The 17,134-nt window shown below is 35.0% G+C and overlaps 1 protein-coding gene across 3 annotated transcripts in view; it reads left to right on the top strand.

The window, feature by feature from the left end:
- The window catches only part of Gabrb3 (gamma-aminobutyric acid type A receptor subunit beta3), a 226,677-nt gene that overhangs the window by 155,372 nt on the left and 54,171 nt on the right, over positions 1 to 17,134 (top strand). For all 3 annotated transcript variants that reach the window (XM_027925938.3, XM_027925937.3, XM_071608571.1), the window contains one exon: positions 16,646 to 16,728. In XM_027925938.3, coding sequence (XP_027781739.1) covers positions 16,646 to 16,728 — 83 coding nt within the window. The remainder of the gene's footprint in view (positions 1 to 16,645; positions 16,729 to 17,134) is intronic.

Consider the following 17,134-nt stretch of genomic DNA (forward strand, 5'->3'; position numbering starts at 1 on the left):
ATGTGAGGCAGGGGTTTGATCATCAGCACCACATTAAAATAAAATAAACGGTCCGTCAACAACTAAACAAATTTAAAAAAAAGAAGTATCACATACGTGAGGGTTAAATTAGAATTCCAATTCTTTCTGTAATACTTGTATTTTCATATTTTATATATAGAGTTTCACTTTCTAGGAAAGTATCTTGGTGTAAGAATTGCGGGAGCTATTCAATGTTTTTCTCACATGGCTAGTTCTTTGTCCTAATACTTACCAGTTTACTCTTTCATAGGAACATTAGAATCATATTTTATCAAATTCCTTATAATATAGCTTGATATTTGTTGGAATTATGCTCATTAAACATTAATTTTGGAAGATCAAAAACTGTGTGTTCATCCTTTCCTATATGAACATTGCCTGTCCACATTCATTCTTTGTTTATAGCTTTTAGTGAAGTTTTGCTATTTTTTCAACTGACCACCCTTTCATTTCTTGGTACATTTATTCTTATTTTAAAAATGTGATTCCATAAAGAATGAGATCATTTCATTTTATTTTTCTAGATGTTTTTGTCTGGTATGTGAGAAGGCCATTGATCTCTGTGTTTATAATCTTTATGTTTATAACTATTTTGATGTATGCATCTATCCAAAATCATATCCAGCAAGGGAAATCTGCTTTTCTTTCCAACAGGTTAGTTACTCTTCCTAAGGATTTTACTTTTAAAGTCATTATTTATAGTGATGATTTTTAAATTTATTTATTTATTCTAATTTGTTACATATGACAGCAGAATGCATTTCAGTTCATAGTATAAATATAGAGCACAATTTTTCATGTCTCTAGTTGTACACAAAGTAGAGTCACACAATTCATGTCTTCATACATGTACTTAGGATAATGATGTTCATCGCATTCCACTATTTTTCCAACCCCTCCTTCCCCTTTGCCCTATCTAAAGTTCCTCCATTCTTCCCATACTCCATCCCCCACCCATAATCCCCATTATAGATCAGCATCCACATATCAGAGAAAACATTCAGCATTTGGCTTTTTGGGATTGGCTTACTTCATTTAGCATAATGTTCTCCAATTCCATCCATTTACCTGGAAATGTCATGATTTTGTTCTCTTTTAATGCTGAGTAGTATTTCATTGTGTATATATGCCACAGTTTCTTTATCCATTCATCTACTGAAGGTCATGTAGGTTAGTTCTACAATTTAGCTATTGTGAATTGTGTTTCTATATACATAGATGTGGCTGTGTTACTATAGTATACTGTTTTTAAGTCCTTTGGGTATAAACCCAGGAGTGGGATAGCTGGGTCAAATGGTGGTTCCATTCCCAGTTTTTCAAGGGATCTAAATACTGCTTTCCATATTGGCTGCACAAATTACAGTCCCACCAGCAATGTATGAGTGGAAAGATCTCCTTTGTTCTTGGATAGGCAGAATTAATATTGTCAAAATGTCCATACTACCAAAAGCACTATACAGATTATATTAAATCTATTGGGGAATATTATATTAAATCTGTATAGTGCTTTTGGTAGTATGGTCATTTCCAATCAAAATCCCAATGACATTCCTCATAGAAATAGAAAAGGCAGTCATGAAATTCATCTAGAAAAATAAGAAACCCAGAATAGCTAAAGCAATTCTTATACCAGAACTTAAACTGCACTACAGAGCAATAGTAACAAAAACAGCATGTACTGGCACCAAAATAGACTTTTAGGTCAGTGGTACAGAATAGAGGACACAGAGACAAACCCACATAAATACAATTATCTCAAATTAGACAAATGTGCCAAAAACATATTTTGGAAAAGGGATAGCCTTTTTCCCCAATAGCCTGGGAAAACTGGAAATCCATATACAACAAAACACAATTAAACCTCTATTTCTCACCATGCACAAAACTCAACTCAAAGTGGATATAGTGATGATTTTATCCTCTTTTTAAATAGTTTTTTTAAAAACTTGTTTCCTGTTTTATATAATAATAGACAACAGTGTCAGTATTATCTCACTCTTCACTATAAATAGATGTGCTTTTTGTGTCCCACCATAAAGAATGATTTGTTCTTTTAGTTTACTGTATTGATTACCTGTTCTTTCATTTGTGTGTGTGTGTGAACAGAGAGAGAGAGAGAAAATTTGTTTCTGAAAATATTGTCATTGATTGAGAATGGTGAATAAAACATGTCATCAATTTATGGCATTTATATTAAAAAACTAACTATAAATGATATGACTGCCCCTAGCTTATTTTAGATAATTTTAAAAATAGTAGAATTTGAGTTTATTATTTCAGTCTGTATTTATATGATCATTTCCATATTTAACTTAACCATAATTGTGATATTTTAATTTTTATCTTGACTTATTCTCTTTTTAATTTTTAAATTTTCATTGTTAGTTGAAAATTTATAATTATTCATATTTATGAAGTATAAAGTACTGTTATGTTTTATGAATCAATGTTGAATAAATAAATCAGGCTAGATAACATAGCCTTCACTGAAAATACTTAATATTTTTGTGGTAAGGATGTCTGAAATCGCCTCTCTTTGCAATTTTGAAAAGCACAATACTCTATTATTAACTGTATTCACCAGGCTGTGCAATAGATCTCAAAAATAAATTCCTCCTGTCCAACAGAGATGTTGTACCCTTGGGCCATCATATTCTCATTGCCCCACCACTTAGCATCTGGTGACCACCATTCTGCTCTGTTTCTATGAGTTTAGTTGTTTTATTTATTTTTATTTTTTTTTATTTTTTTATTGTTGGTTGTTCAAAACATTACAAATTTCTTGATATATCATATTTCACACTTTGATTCAAGTGGGTTATGAACTCCCATTTTTACCCCATATACAGATTGCAGAATCACATCAGTTACACATCCATTGATTTACATATTGCCATACTAGTGTCTGTTGTGTTCTGCTGCCTTTCCTATCCTCTACTATCCACCCTCCCCTCCCCTCTTCTCTCTCTATACCTACTAAGACAGAACACACAGTACTTATCTTTCTGTGTGAGCTTATTTCATGTAGCTTAACACTCTTCAGTTCCATCCATGTTGTCACAGATGATAGAATGTTCTTCCTCTTTTTAAAGGCTAAATTTTATTGCTTTATGTATTTATATAGCCCACTTTCTATAGCACACTTTTTAATCTATTCATCTATTGGTGGATTTAGTTGATACCATAACTTGACTATTGTGAATGAATGAACAATGGTGAGTACAGACATCACTTTGACAAACTGATTTAAAATCTTACAGACAAATATCTGGAAGGAGGATTGTGGATCATATAGAAATTTCCTTTTTCTTTTTAGGTGAGGGAACTTCCATAAAATTTTCTATGATGGTATTTCTATTTTACATTGCCATCACCAGTATACAAGGGTTATCTTTTCTCCACTTCCTTGCCAATATTTACCTTTCCTCTTTTCTTTTTGATGATAGACATTCTGACAGGCATGAGATGGTATCTTATTGTGGTTTTAATTTTCATTTCCCCTAGTGATTGGTGATGTCAACATTTTTCATATATCTCTTAGCCATTTGTATGTCTTCTTTTGAAAAGTGTCTGTTGGATCCTTGCCTGCTTTAAATAGTCTTTTCTCCTTGCTCTTGAGTTATTTGAGCTCTTCATATATTTTGGATATTAACCCCTTATTGAATGTATGGCTTGCAAATATTTCCCTCATGTAGGTTGTCTCTATGTACTGTCATTATTATGCTGTGCAGAAGTTTTTAGTTTGATGTAACCCATTTGTCTGAGCTTATGTTACCTTCATTTTTTGAGTTAAATCCAAAAAATTCTTATCCGAACCAATATAAAATCCCAATATTTTCTTTTAGTACTTTTATAGTTTCTAGTCTTATCTTTAAATCTTAAATCTATTTTGAGTTGATTTTTACATATGGTATGAAATGAGAATCTTATTTCATTTTGTCCATGTGGATATCCAGTTTTCCCAACACCTATATTGAAAATATTAACCTTTTGCCATTTTTTTTTTATACTTGGCGCCTTTGTTGAAAATCAGTTGTCTATACATACACAGGTTCATTTCTGGCTCTCTATTTTTTTCCATTGGTTGATGTGCCTTTTTTTTTCCAACAGCATGTTGCTTTAGTTACTGTAGCTTCTTATTATCATGTGCTATACATCATTTTCTTTAGTTCTTTGGGATTTGGGGGGCATTCCATATGAATTTAGGATTATTTTTTCTATTTCTAAGAAAAAGAATATTGGAATCTTGATTATTATTATGTTTAATATGTAGTCTTTTTTTGTGTAGCATCATGGTTTAGATATGAGGCATCTTCCAAAAGCTCATGTGTGAGACAATGCAAAAAGGTTCAGGTGAAATGATGGAGTTGTGAGGGCCTAAGCATAGTCAGTACATTAATCCACTGATAGGGATTAACCTAGTGGTAACTACAGGCAGGTAGGGTGTGGCTGGAAAAGACAGGTGATTTGGGATGTACCGTTGGGGGTCTGTATTTTGTCCCTGGTGAGGGGACTTTCTCTCTGCTGTCTTGTGGCCATGTCCTGAGCTGCTCTTCTCCTCCACATTCTTATCCATGATGTTTTGCCTCATCTTGGGCCCAGAGCATTGGAATCAGTGACAGCTCTGCCTCAGGCCTTTTGAAACCTTGACCCCCAAATAACCTTTTCCTCCTCTACATTGTTCTTGTCAGGTCTTTTGTTCACAGTGATGAAAAAGCTGACTAAAAAAAAAGCAGTATGGGCATTTTAACAATATTAATCTTTCTAATCTGTCAACATAAGGTACTTCCCACTTATTTATGTCTTCTTCAATTGTTTCATCAACATTTTATAAGTTTCCTTGTATGGGTCTTTCACTATCGTAGTTAAATTGACTCCTAAGTTTTTTCCCCCCTTTTTTAGTTATGGTAAATTGGATTGCTCTTTTGATTTTTCTTTCTTTCTTTTTTTTTTTTTTTTTGGTGTAGTTCATTATTAGTGCATAGACATGCTCCTCATTTTTTTTTTTCTGTTGATTTTGCATTCTGCAGTTTCAGTATGTTTGACTTTTAGTTCTACCAGTGTTTTGGTACAGTCCATGGGAATTTCTATATATAATATGTCATCCATCAGCAAAGAGTGATAACGTCATTTCTTCCTTTCCTGGTTAAATACTTCCCCTTTCCCTTGCCTAACTCCTTGCCGGTACTATGTTAAATAGAAATGACAAGAGTCTGAACCCTCATGTTCCAGATCTTAGAAGAAAGGGTTTTAGTTTTTCACCATTGAGTATAATGTAGCTATAGGCTTCTCAAATGTGGGCTTATTGAGGCACATTCTTTATGTATTTAATTTGGTGACAGTATTTTATCATGAAAGGAATTTGAATTTTGTCAAATGCTTTTCTACATTTAATTAGATACTCATACGTTTTCCCTTTATTCTGATATGTTAATGTAATGTATCACATTTACTGCTTTGCATATGTTGAACTACCCTTGCACCCCAGGGATACATCCTATGCAATCATGGTGGGTGATTCTTTTACTTGTTGTTGAATTTGTTTTGCTAGTGTTTTGTTGAGGATTTTTACATCTGTGTTCATTAAGGATAATTGCCTTTAATTTTCTTTTCTCCTAAATGTTCTCATCTGGTTTTGGTATCAGGGTCTCATAGAAAATGTTTGAAATTATTTCCTCCTCTTTGATTTTTTTTAAGAATTCGACTAGATTGACTAAGAAAAATGGAAAAGATATATATATATATATATATATATATATATATATATATATATATATATAACAAAAATCAGAAATGAAAACTGGGTATTACTACCAAATTAGATAACTGAAATCTACAAATTCCTAGAAACATATAATCTACCAAAACTGAGTCATGAAGAAAATAAAAAATGTGAGCTTCTCAGCAAAAACTGTTCTAGACCACATGGCTTCTCTGTTGAATTCTACCAGACAGTTAAAAAACAATTAACACCAGTTTATTAAAACTCAAACTTTTCCATAAAAATAAAGAGGAGAGTGAAGCCTTCCTTTACTGTTCTAGGAGGTCAACATTATCCTAATACCAGTGCAGACAAAAACACTACAAAAATAGCAAGCCATTAATTCCTTATGAATAATAATGCATGAATCTTCAGCAAAAAATTCACAATTTGAATTTAGCAACATGCACCTTAACTAAGCAGGAGTGATGCCTAGAATGTAAGAATGATTCAACATGTGAAAGACAATCACTGTACATACCACAATAATAAAATGAAAGAAAAAAAAGCATTTATGTTCGTATCAATTGATGTAGACCAAATATTTGACAAAATACAATACACTTTCCTGATAAAAACACATTACGCCAGGAATAGAAGAAAACTTCCTAAACATGATAGAATTGTATGTGGAAAACCTATAAACTAACATCTTACTCATTAGTGAGAGGCTTAAATCTTTTCCTCTCAGATTAAGAATAAGACAAAGATGCTTATTTTTGTTACTTTTGTCAAAATTGGAAAGGAATTAGTAAAATTACCTGCTCACAGATGGCATAAGTTTGTATAGAAAACCTAAAGATTACACACACACACACACATAAAGTCTCTTATCCCTAAAAAAATGAATTTAGCAAAATTGCAGCTTACAAAATCAATACATAGAATTCAGTTGCACTTCTATATAATAATAATGAACAATCTAAAAAGGAAATCCAGAAAGCAACCCCATTTATAGTGGTGTCTAAAAGGACAATAACTTTAGGAATAAATTTAGTGATGGAGTCAAAAGTCTTGAACACTAAAAACTATAAAACATTGTGGAAAGAACCAATTTGAAAAAAGACATTGAGTAAATGGAAAGGCATCCTGCGTTTATAAATTGGAAGATTTAATATTCTTATTGTGACAATGTGGCCTGGCATTATGGCACATTTCTGTAATCTTAGTGGCTTATAAGGCTGAGGCAGGAGGATTGCAAGTTCAAAGCCAGCCTCAGCAACTTAGCAAGGATATGGCTCAGTGGTTAAGTGCCCCTGGGTTCAATCCTTGGTACCATTTAAAAAAAAAAGACAGTGTTGTCCAAAGCAATCTACACATCCAACACAAAAATCCCAGCAGCAACTTTATTTGTTGAAAAAAAAAAATCCACCTTAAAAATTCATGAAGAATCTTAAAGTATTTCAAATATCCAGAAGGGTCTTGTAAAACAAATATGGAGGTCTCACATTACCTGATTTTAAAACATACTACAAAGCTATGATTATCAACACAAACTGGTATTAGCAAAATAATAGACATATCATCCAGTGGGATTGCACAGAAAACCCAGAAACAAATTCTGTTGTGTATAGCCAAATGATTTTTGACAGGATGACAAACTATTCTGTGGATAATTGACAGTCTTTTCAACAATGTTGCTGGGGAATACTGAAAATCCACATGTAAAAGAATAAATTTAGACCTTATTTTTTAACATATCAAAAAATTAACTCAAAATGGACCAAAGGCCCAATCCTAAAAGCTAAAACCATGAAACTCTTAGAAAAGAAATAAGAGAAAATCTGTGTGGCATTGGAATTAGCTCAGTTTTGGATATGACACCAAAAGCATAGCAAGAAAAGAAAAAATGTATAACTTGGACTGTATCAAGAGTAAAGATAGATGTGCATAAAAGGATCAACCAACAGAATGATTAAATAACCTGCAAAATATATTTATATATTTATAAGTCTTACATCTAATGAGAAGTTAATAGAAAGTATATAAAGATCTCCTGGAAGCCAACAATAAAACTCACATTTCAAAAATTGGAAGGTACTTGAATATACATTTCTCCAAGGAAGATACAAAAATAGCCAGTTAGCACATGAAAATATGTTCAACATTGTTAGCCTTTAAGGATTAAAAATCAAAACCACAATAAAATACTATGACACAGACATTAGGATGACTATTATTTTAAAAATTGGAAAAGAACAAGTGTTGACATTTGTGGAGAGATTAGAACCCTTAGAGATTACTGGTGTGATTTAATGTGGTTCAGTCACTGTTGAAGTGGTATAATGGTTCTTTAAAATTTAGACATAGTTACCAGATGATTCAGCAATTTCTCTTATAAATATATACTGAAATAAACAAAAGTGACTCAAGGAGATATTTGGACATTTATAGTCATTGTAGCATTACTCAAAATAGCAAAAGGTAACTCAGATGTCTATCAACAGATGAATGGGTAAACAAAACGGAACATTATTCAATCTTAAAGAGGAATGACACATGCTAAAATATGAGTGAGCAATGAAAACAACACAATAAGTTAATTCAGCCAGGCAAAAAAACCCCAAATATTGCATGATTCCATTTATAAAATATCTAGAAAAGGCCAATTCATAGCAAGAGAAAGTAGACAAAAGAAAACCAAGGGCTGGAGGCAGTGGGTAATGGGTGTTATTATTTAATGGGTTCAGTTTCCATTTGGATATTTGATGATGATTGCATAACAGTGTGAATGTACTTAGGGCTACTGAGTTATACAATTAAAAATTGTTAAAATGATACACGTTATGTTACATATATTTTATTCCAATTAAAATTTGTTTTAATGTTTCATGTTCAACTTTATGTTTTTTGATTGCTCAAATAAAACTCAGTTACATACCCATTTCATTTCCTTTATATCAGTCATTATCTGTTTTCAAAGCTCTGTTCTCTTTCTCTGCCTTTGCGGAGGTTTTTTAAAAGTTCTCCATCTCTTTTCTACTCAAAGTATGTTCCCCAGTTCTGCAGCAACATTGCCTGCAGACATCCTCTGGGAAACTAGGAAGTATAGACCCACCCCACACATTGTGAATCAGATTCTGAATTTTAACAAGATCCCTCAGTGACTTGTGTGCCCATTAACATTTAAAAAGCCTTCCATGTCATTAAATAATTTCCAGCACTGTCAGTTCTGTCTTTGTCTTCAGACACATTTCCATTCAACATTTGTGGCTGCAGTGGCTTGCATTCTTCTCTCTGTTACAGCTTCTTCTGTCTATCTATGAATTCATTTCAGGCTGTTCTTTAATTACCTTCCTCTGTTCTGGTTTTGAAGAGGCCATAGCCATTCAGATATTTTGGTAACCAGACACATATCTTCCAAATTGTTCAAATTTCATTTTCCATGCTTACGTATTATTTCATAGGATATTCTTACTTTTATTCACATAGTGTTTATCCATAGGTGAGCTAGGTCCATTTGGATGAAGTGATCTTCTAGTGACAGTATAGATATGATAATCCCAGCCCTTTCAGTCTCACCTTCACATTGGAGATTTCAGTCTCTAGGGTATAAATTTGAAGATCAAGTGAATGCACGCCATTTGTTATGCTTAGTTGATATTTACTTAGGGTATGTCTTTCTCTCTGACTGCTAGGTCAGGAAGTCAGACATGGTGTGTGGGAGAATCCTGAGTGACATTTTCCATCCCAGTGTGCAGGGCTTCCTCTAACTGTGAGGACTTCCTTCAAGGATCTGGTTCTCATGTGTAAGAATATATCTCCCAAGTCACTTTCACCCAGGGAGTTGTGTTCCCTAAGGTTAGAGAAACCAGAGGGATGGGGAGGGTGGAGGGAGCATGCATTATTGCTCTAACCCTGTCCAAAGGTACATTGTGTGATGATGGAGATAGACTATAATCTGCACTTTATAGTGACTACCAGCTAGTCAAATTTGGCTACTGAGCATTTGAACTGTGGCTAGTGTATCAGAGGAGTCGAATTTTTTATTTTATTTGATTTAAAATTTAAACACAGATAGTCACGTGTGGCCAAGTGGCTGCCATTTTGGATAATACGGTTCTGGAAGGTATAGTCCCCAAGTGCCATAATCAGATCCAGAGAGTTAGGTTAGCTCAAAGTATTTTCCTGATTTTTCAAATTGTTTCCTTCTTCAGAGGGCTGCACCTGTGGTATTTTCCTTAAGAACTTCTCAAATTCATTCACACAGATAATTCCTTCTCTGGCAGGTGCTCTAGGAATCTACACTTTTTTCTTAGTTTTGGTTTTCAGTATTATTGCCAGTTTGTGCCTTTGTGTAGCTTTATCATCATATTGTTTGCAAATTGAGAGAAGGTATTTCAGGTGTGTGTCATTTGTCTAATGTAACTGCTCATTTTACAAAGATGACTATTCCTAAAGCTTAAATATAGAAACAGATGTTCCTATTTTAGGAACATGTTATCTATTAAGGGTTTTGCTATATATGACATTAACCTGGAAATATCAGGTTATGATTCCTATCTTATGATGATTTTTGTTCTTCTGTGTATATAGTTACTCATGTTGACTATTGCATTAGTTACCTATTATTTCAACAGTGCAGTGTAACAAACAGCTAGAAGCTTCAGTGCATAGAACAAGTGCTCATTGCTCATATGTTTGGGTGATTAATGAGCATCTCTGGTGACTCTGGCTGGTTCACTCAAAGGTTGGGTGTGAGTAAACCTTCAGCTCACTGGGCTGATGTCTGAGAAGATGAGTACTCACCTTAGTCCTGCACCCTGTGTCAATTCTCCTGTTAGGACCATCAGATTCACCTGTGCATGGCTTTCTCACAGGGCTTTCTCACAGCAGAGGGAGAAAAGACCAGAAACAGAATGCTTCCCAGGACGTAAGCTTGGGACTACCACACTGCCATTTCTATCCATTCTGTTGTGTAAATCAAGTCACAAAATCAGCACACAGTTAGAGATAGCACCTCTATAGTGAAAATAATATAAATGATATGGTAAAGAGAATGGGCCCTGGGAAGAAAACAGAAATATGTGATGCTGAAACATTGGCCTGTCACTTCCCCACATTTCTCCATAAGCTCTTGCTTAAGAAAATGCTTGGTCTAAATTACTTGATTTAGATACTTAATCCTAATATCTGAGTTCTTAGTCTTGAAAGAAATAATAGCTGCCTCTGCCAACCAATGCACCTGGCATCTGGGAAACCAGGAGTGAAGATTTGTGTGAGTTGCCACAGAGAGATTCTAAAGACCTGAGGGTTACATATAAATCAATAGCCTGCCTGTGGTGTTATGCTTTGGTCACAGACACAACTATTTCCAAGAAATGTTGAACACTTGGGAATCTGAGTGCAACCCCTAAGTTGCACAGAAGGTACCACTAAACTGCTCCCAGTTCCTATTAGTTTAACAAGATTGTGACCAGAGATCTAGGGCTTCCATAAAAGGTGCATTTCCCTGCAGCTAAAGCCATAAAATTCACTTATTTGATGCTGCAGGATTTAGCTCTTCTGATTCAGTTCTGCAAGATTGAATACTATAGGTAAGTATTCAATTCTGCAGCGTAAGAATTCATAGAGATCACTTGAACATTAAAACAGGTGAGTCTCCTGTTTAACTATCTTAACCAGTTAGCACACAGAGGCTTTCAGAGGGTCAGTAATCAAGCAAGATAAGAGGTCCTATCGGGAAAGCTTGATAGAGGATAGGTATCCCTACTAATTTTAACATTTGGGACCTTAAAGCCAAGAAGGGCCAAGCTACCTCTTCCTCTTTCCATTTTGTTTGAGTCACACTTCCTTCCCATTGCTGGTCCTTGGATCTCCAAAGTCATTCTTCAGTGAGTGTTTATAGGGCACTTGCTATAAATAAAGCACTTGATGTTGTTCTAGACACTGAGGAGATGGCTGTGAACAGAAGAGAGAAAGCCCTACATTCATGAACTCACATGGGGGTAAGCAAGGGGTCTAGTCAACAAATAGGTGGATGCTTCCATTTGTAGTTGGGGCTGAAGACAATGAAATAAAATGAGGAGAGGTAACTGAGACTAGCGTACTTTAGTTCTGGAGGCCTCTAAAAAGTGGTCAAGGATCTTGCCACCAGGGACATTAGAATAGACACTCTCATTGCATATTTTAATCTGTCCTCTCTAGGATTTACAGTAAATCTAAAAGATTTATACAAATGGTGAATGAAATTGTGTGATTTGCTCAGTTCACTATAAGTGTGAATCCCAGACTTTACCCCTATTCAGCCTTTCTCAGCCACACCAACAAAGAGGACTTTAGTACCTGGGTTAACAAGTGGATATTTCAGACACATGTTTGTGGTAGTAAACATGTTCCTGACAGCCCAAAGTGGCATTGCCACAACAACCTCTACCTGTAGAAAAATCTGTATTTGTGTAATTACATGAAAAATTGGCATCTGCTCTTATTATGATTTTTAAATTGCTGGATATTTAAACATTGAAGTGCTGAAACCACAGTATATTTCACAAACCTAGTACAATTGAGACAAAATGAAAATCCTTCAATAATGAAAGAAACGGTCTTGACTTCCTTGGCTCAGGCTTCCTCACTCAGTTGTGCAGGGAATGGACACTAAGTATAGTTTTCAGACAGTGTCAGAGGATGAGTGTCATCCTGTATCTCATAATATGATTTCAAACTTGCTGGAGACTGTGTTCTCCTTAGAACAAGTTAAGTTCTTACATTTTCATGCTTCTAACTTTTAAACATATCTTTAGGCTTGCACTTTTTATAAAGTCAGGATTGTCTAATTTACTGTTCTATAACAGGTAAGAAGCTGGATTAAATTTTATTACATTTAATGCAGGAGTAGTATATAAAATAGTTACCTTCTCTGTACTTATATTTCCTGCTTGTCATATATAATGAGAATGTTACTACATATATAATACATATATGACCATAATATCCTCCTGCTTATGATCCATGTATATCTATATTTTTATCTCTATCTTGATATCTATCAAAATTTGTCTACCCTATTGTTTACTTGTAAAAGAAGAACCTCTTTTTCCTGAGTAGGCCTTGGTGAGTTGAATATATTTTGTTCTTTTAAGGTAAGAGTAATGCCAAAGACATAATAGGGTGTAGAGTTCAAGCTGCCGGGATCTGAAAGTGGCACCTGCCTTCCGGTGGCATTGTGAACACGGTCAACCTAATTACTCTTTCTGAGTCTTTTTACTCAACTGCAAAAAGAAATAATGATAATACTTCTGTAATGTGGTTGTTGTGAGATTAAATGTATGTGTGTTAATGTGCTTGGTACAGATCTAGGCACTGAGCAAGCACTGAGTCATGTTATATAAGGTACAAATAGGACTGGCTGCTGTCCTGGACAGCAAAAGGATGAATCAGCACCCATCTCTACAATGCTATCCAACCTTTTACTCCTCATTTCTCTTAGTGTGTGTGTGTGTGTGTGTGTGTGTGTGTGTGTCTTTCTCTCTCTCTCTTTCTGTCTGTCTCTCTCTACCTCTGTTGATGTTCCTTTTGCTTGGTTTTACTTTCCACATTCAGCATCCTCAAAGTATGGCTTATTTGTAAAGAAAGTACATATATAGATTTCTCCACCATTTGGCCACATCTTTATCTGTTTTTCTCTCAGAAACACACCTTGCAGCCTCTAAGCACTACTGTCTCTCAATCAAAAATCAACAAACATCAACAAAGGATCTACTGGTCTATTAAAAAATAGTACTGCAGAGATCCTCATCCTATCGTATCTGATTCTAGTTATTAGCTTCGTAAATGTCTTAGAAATAGGAATGGAGTTTTCAGAGTACAGAGGACTGTAGAAGTCAAATTATGTGTTGGTTGGGACCCACAAAAAATTCTTAGGCAAAAATATCAGAATGTGTGTGAGTGTTGAAGTTTACACAAATGGAACCCAGGTGTCTCTATGGTCTATCTATGTTATGTCATTTCCAGTTTCTCAAGCCTTCCACTCTGGATGAGGGCTTTGTGGCTCAGTAAGGGCTCTGGCATGCTGCAGAGTTTTCTGGGTCTCTCTTTTTGTTCCCATATGTTCTCTTTTCTTGTATTTCTGTCCCAGTTGCCCAACAGACCCCATTCTTTCTTCCATTTGTTACCTGGGAACTTAGTTTTTGTAGCATGTGCAGGCTTTTGTGTCACACTCTCCATACTGACAGGATTTTCTATGTATTTCATCCAAAGGAAACAGAGTAGTGAAAGCATGTCTATATGTTATTCCTGAGGTAAATGGAAAGTGTTTCAATTTATGGCAGTAGTATACTAAAATAAAGAGATGTGCACAAGTCCTGTATTGTGGGAAATAACAGGAGTTGGTGAGATGAAGTGAATGATCTAACTAATTATTCTAGCTTTCTAATTTCCTTTCAACAATTTCTATGAAACACTCTACATAATACTACAATAAATTGAGATTGCTGCATTAAGTACCTTCAAACTATTTCAGTTTGTTTATGTGGTTTGGTGGTGTTGGTGTTGGTGGTGGTGGTGGTGGTGGTGGTGATGGTGTGTGTGTATATCTTAGGTATAGTTTGGGGGAAATAAAAATAAAAGATAAATAAATAATAAATAACAAATAACAAGAAATAATAATCTCAATTATTGACTGTCCAAATGAAAGGTATCAAAACATGTAGGAAAATTTAAAATTCTAACATTTCATTTGAGGTCATTTTCTCTTCATAAAAATTTACAATTTTAGCAGAACTTTGTTCTCATTTTGCCTTTATAGGCATCTTGTGCAGAAGCTGGGTTGTCAAGCTGCCATAAAACATGCCAGAATTTAAAAGTGCAAGGCTGGAACTTCAGTTGGCTGGGAAATAAGATGTTGCAGAAAAATATACCAAAGAGCTATGTGTTTATTTTGGGTTATAGAATGCAGTGTATTCCTTAGTTCCAAGGCAATTGAAGTGTCATGACATTTGGAGGGGAAAAAAAATCCCTCAATTTTCCCATTGGTATAGGTCATATGGTGTATATCTGTATGGCACATACAAGCTATTTGTATAGAAAAAAGTTCACCTTGAACTGTTTGTCAAGGATGTTGGTATTCTTCCTCACTGCTTCTCTTAGCAATTGAAAAGTAAAACTTTCCTAAACCTGCTGCTAAACCAGGTGCTTGTAGAAGGGCATACATTTCCCCATTATTCCCTTAGAACCTGCATTTAGGTTAAATGATATAAGTCATTCAGAACTGGCATGTGGTGGTGTTTGACAGTGTTTTAGTTAGTGTGAATAGAAATAATGCTTGCTCACATTGCCCTAGGTATTAGTAATGTTTTTAAGAGGTCTTGTGTGTGTGTGTGTGTGTGTGTGTGTGTGTGTGTGAATATTCACGATGATAGCTGGCCAGAGAAAGCTAAATACCGGGCTTCAAGAAAGGTAGAATCTGAAGAGCAGCTGGGGGATTCAAGATGACTCTTGATCTGTCAGGAAAAAATACCTCTTCCTTCTTATGACCTACTCCTGATGGTGCATAGCCAGAACTTCCAGTTGCTCAGTAACTGCATAAGCCTTAGTAATACTACTCCCTGGAGATGTGGAGTACTAGATCGTGACTATTGCTGTCTCCTCAACTTTGAACTCTGCAATTTCTGTACCACTATTATAGTTTAGCATACTTTGCTCATAAGCCACTAAGTCGTGACTTTGCAGGCTCCCTTCCACTCTTACCTTTGTGGTTTAATTTATTTCCATAAAAGACATCCCTTTAGCTCTGTTCTGCCTTCTAATGAGGCCCCTGGTTATCCGACCTTGGTTCAGGTCCCACCCAGTCCAGTCAGTTTCTGCAGTGGTGGGGAAGTGTTGAGGTTCTGGAGAAATTTAGTGTAAAATGTGGTGGCCTAAGTGTTGTGTTTTCTCTAGTGTCTTTGAATAGGTTGGTTTCCCTAAGAGGAGGCTGTCGACATGGTAGAGAATGGACTTATTTCTAGGTGTGTTATTTCCCATTGTGCAGTTGGTTTAACCAGAGCCTGGTGGAGGCTTAACCGTCTTGAGGCCATGATATAAATTCTTTCTTTGGTTTTAATTGTCACCAAGGAAAGCTAACCCACTGAATTTTCTTTCGTAATCAATAACAGAGAAATAAAATAAATGATAAGATAGATGTCAACATGATGAGAAACTCTACTGAGTATTTACAATCCCTCTCAACACACAACTATAATGAAATAAGAAAAAAAAACCTCTTTGTTAAAAGTTTCAAAGTACAGTCTATGAACATGTAACACTCCACATGGAAAATCAAAGAATTAAATCTTAATCAGTGTGTTCCTCACATAAGGTCTCTCAGTACTAGAAAGGTTAGAGAGCTGATAGACCAGGAGACAAAACAAAAATTGAAGGTAAGAACTTCTTTGGAAACCATTAATTATCAAACATCAGCAAGACTCAGTGACTGATTTCAATGGCATTTTAAGTCTTTACTACAATACCTTGTCTATAGTTAATAATGTATATTTGAAAATTACTGAGAGAATAGATTTTGAGTATCCTCGCCACAAAAAAGAAGTAATACCTCATTTTAACATTTCACAATGTATACACATTTTAAAACAGTGTTGTGTTAATACAACTATTAATAGATACAATTTTTATTTGCTAATTTAAAATATTAAACGAAAATAAAATGGTGGTTTTGTTGTTTTTCTTGATAAACTGATCTAGTTTATCTCTATTCAAGAGTTTGTTTTCATTCACATTTCTCTGTATATAGTGAAAGGTGTTCAGTCATGTGTACCCCGGAGAAGGGGGGCCATACATGGGGTAACACATGGTTATCAAGAAGCAGTTTTCCTGCTATATTACTCAGGCCATCTTTAATATCTCCTCTTGCTCTATGTATTTCAGAATCACCACAACAGCAGCGTGCATGATGGATCTCAGAAGATACCCACTGGATGAGCAGAACTGCACTTTGGAAATTGAAAGCTGTGTGTATCTGTGTCTGGGTTTCTTTTTCTTCCAGTTTGTGTTCTAGATCTCTTTTTCATTATTTAGCCTCTTTTCCAAGGCATTGATAATGTTCCAGGCATACTTTTTAACTACCTTAAAATATAGTTCTCCACTCTGCATATTTCACAGTCATAACACAGAGAGACAAACAGACACAGAGAGATAGAAGAGAGTCAGAGAGGAAAAGACCAATAAAAATAGCAAGATAGAAACAGAAAGAGAGGAAGAAGGAAGTGGGGGGAGTGCTTAGTACAGAGAGAGTTCTTTGTTCTAATCTGATTAAGAGACTCTGTTTGCTGTGTTGAAATATAAGAAAACAAATGTTCCTCATCCTGGTCGATTCAGCGAGAAGAGAGCAAACACTGAGATGCAATTTTCTTAAAA

The sequence above is a fragment of the Marmota flaviventris genome, chromosome 2, assembly GCF_047511675.1.
Source record: "Marmota flaviventris isolate mMarFla1 chromosome 2, mMarFla1.hap1, whole genome shotgun sequence".
Taxonomy (NCBI): domain Eukaryota; kingdom Metazoa; phylum Chordata; class Mammalia; order Rodentia; family Sciuridae; genus Marmota; species Marmota flaviventris.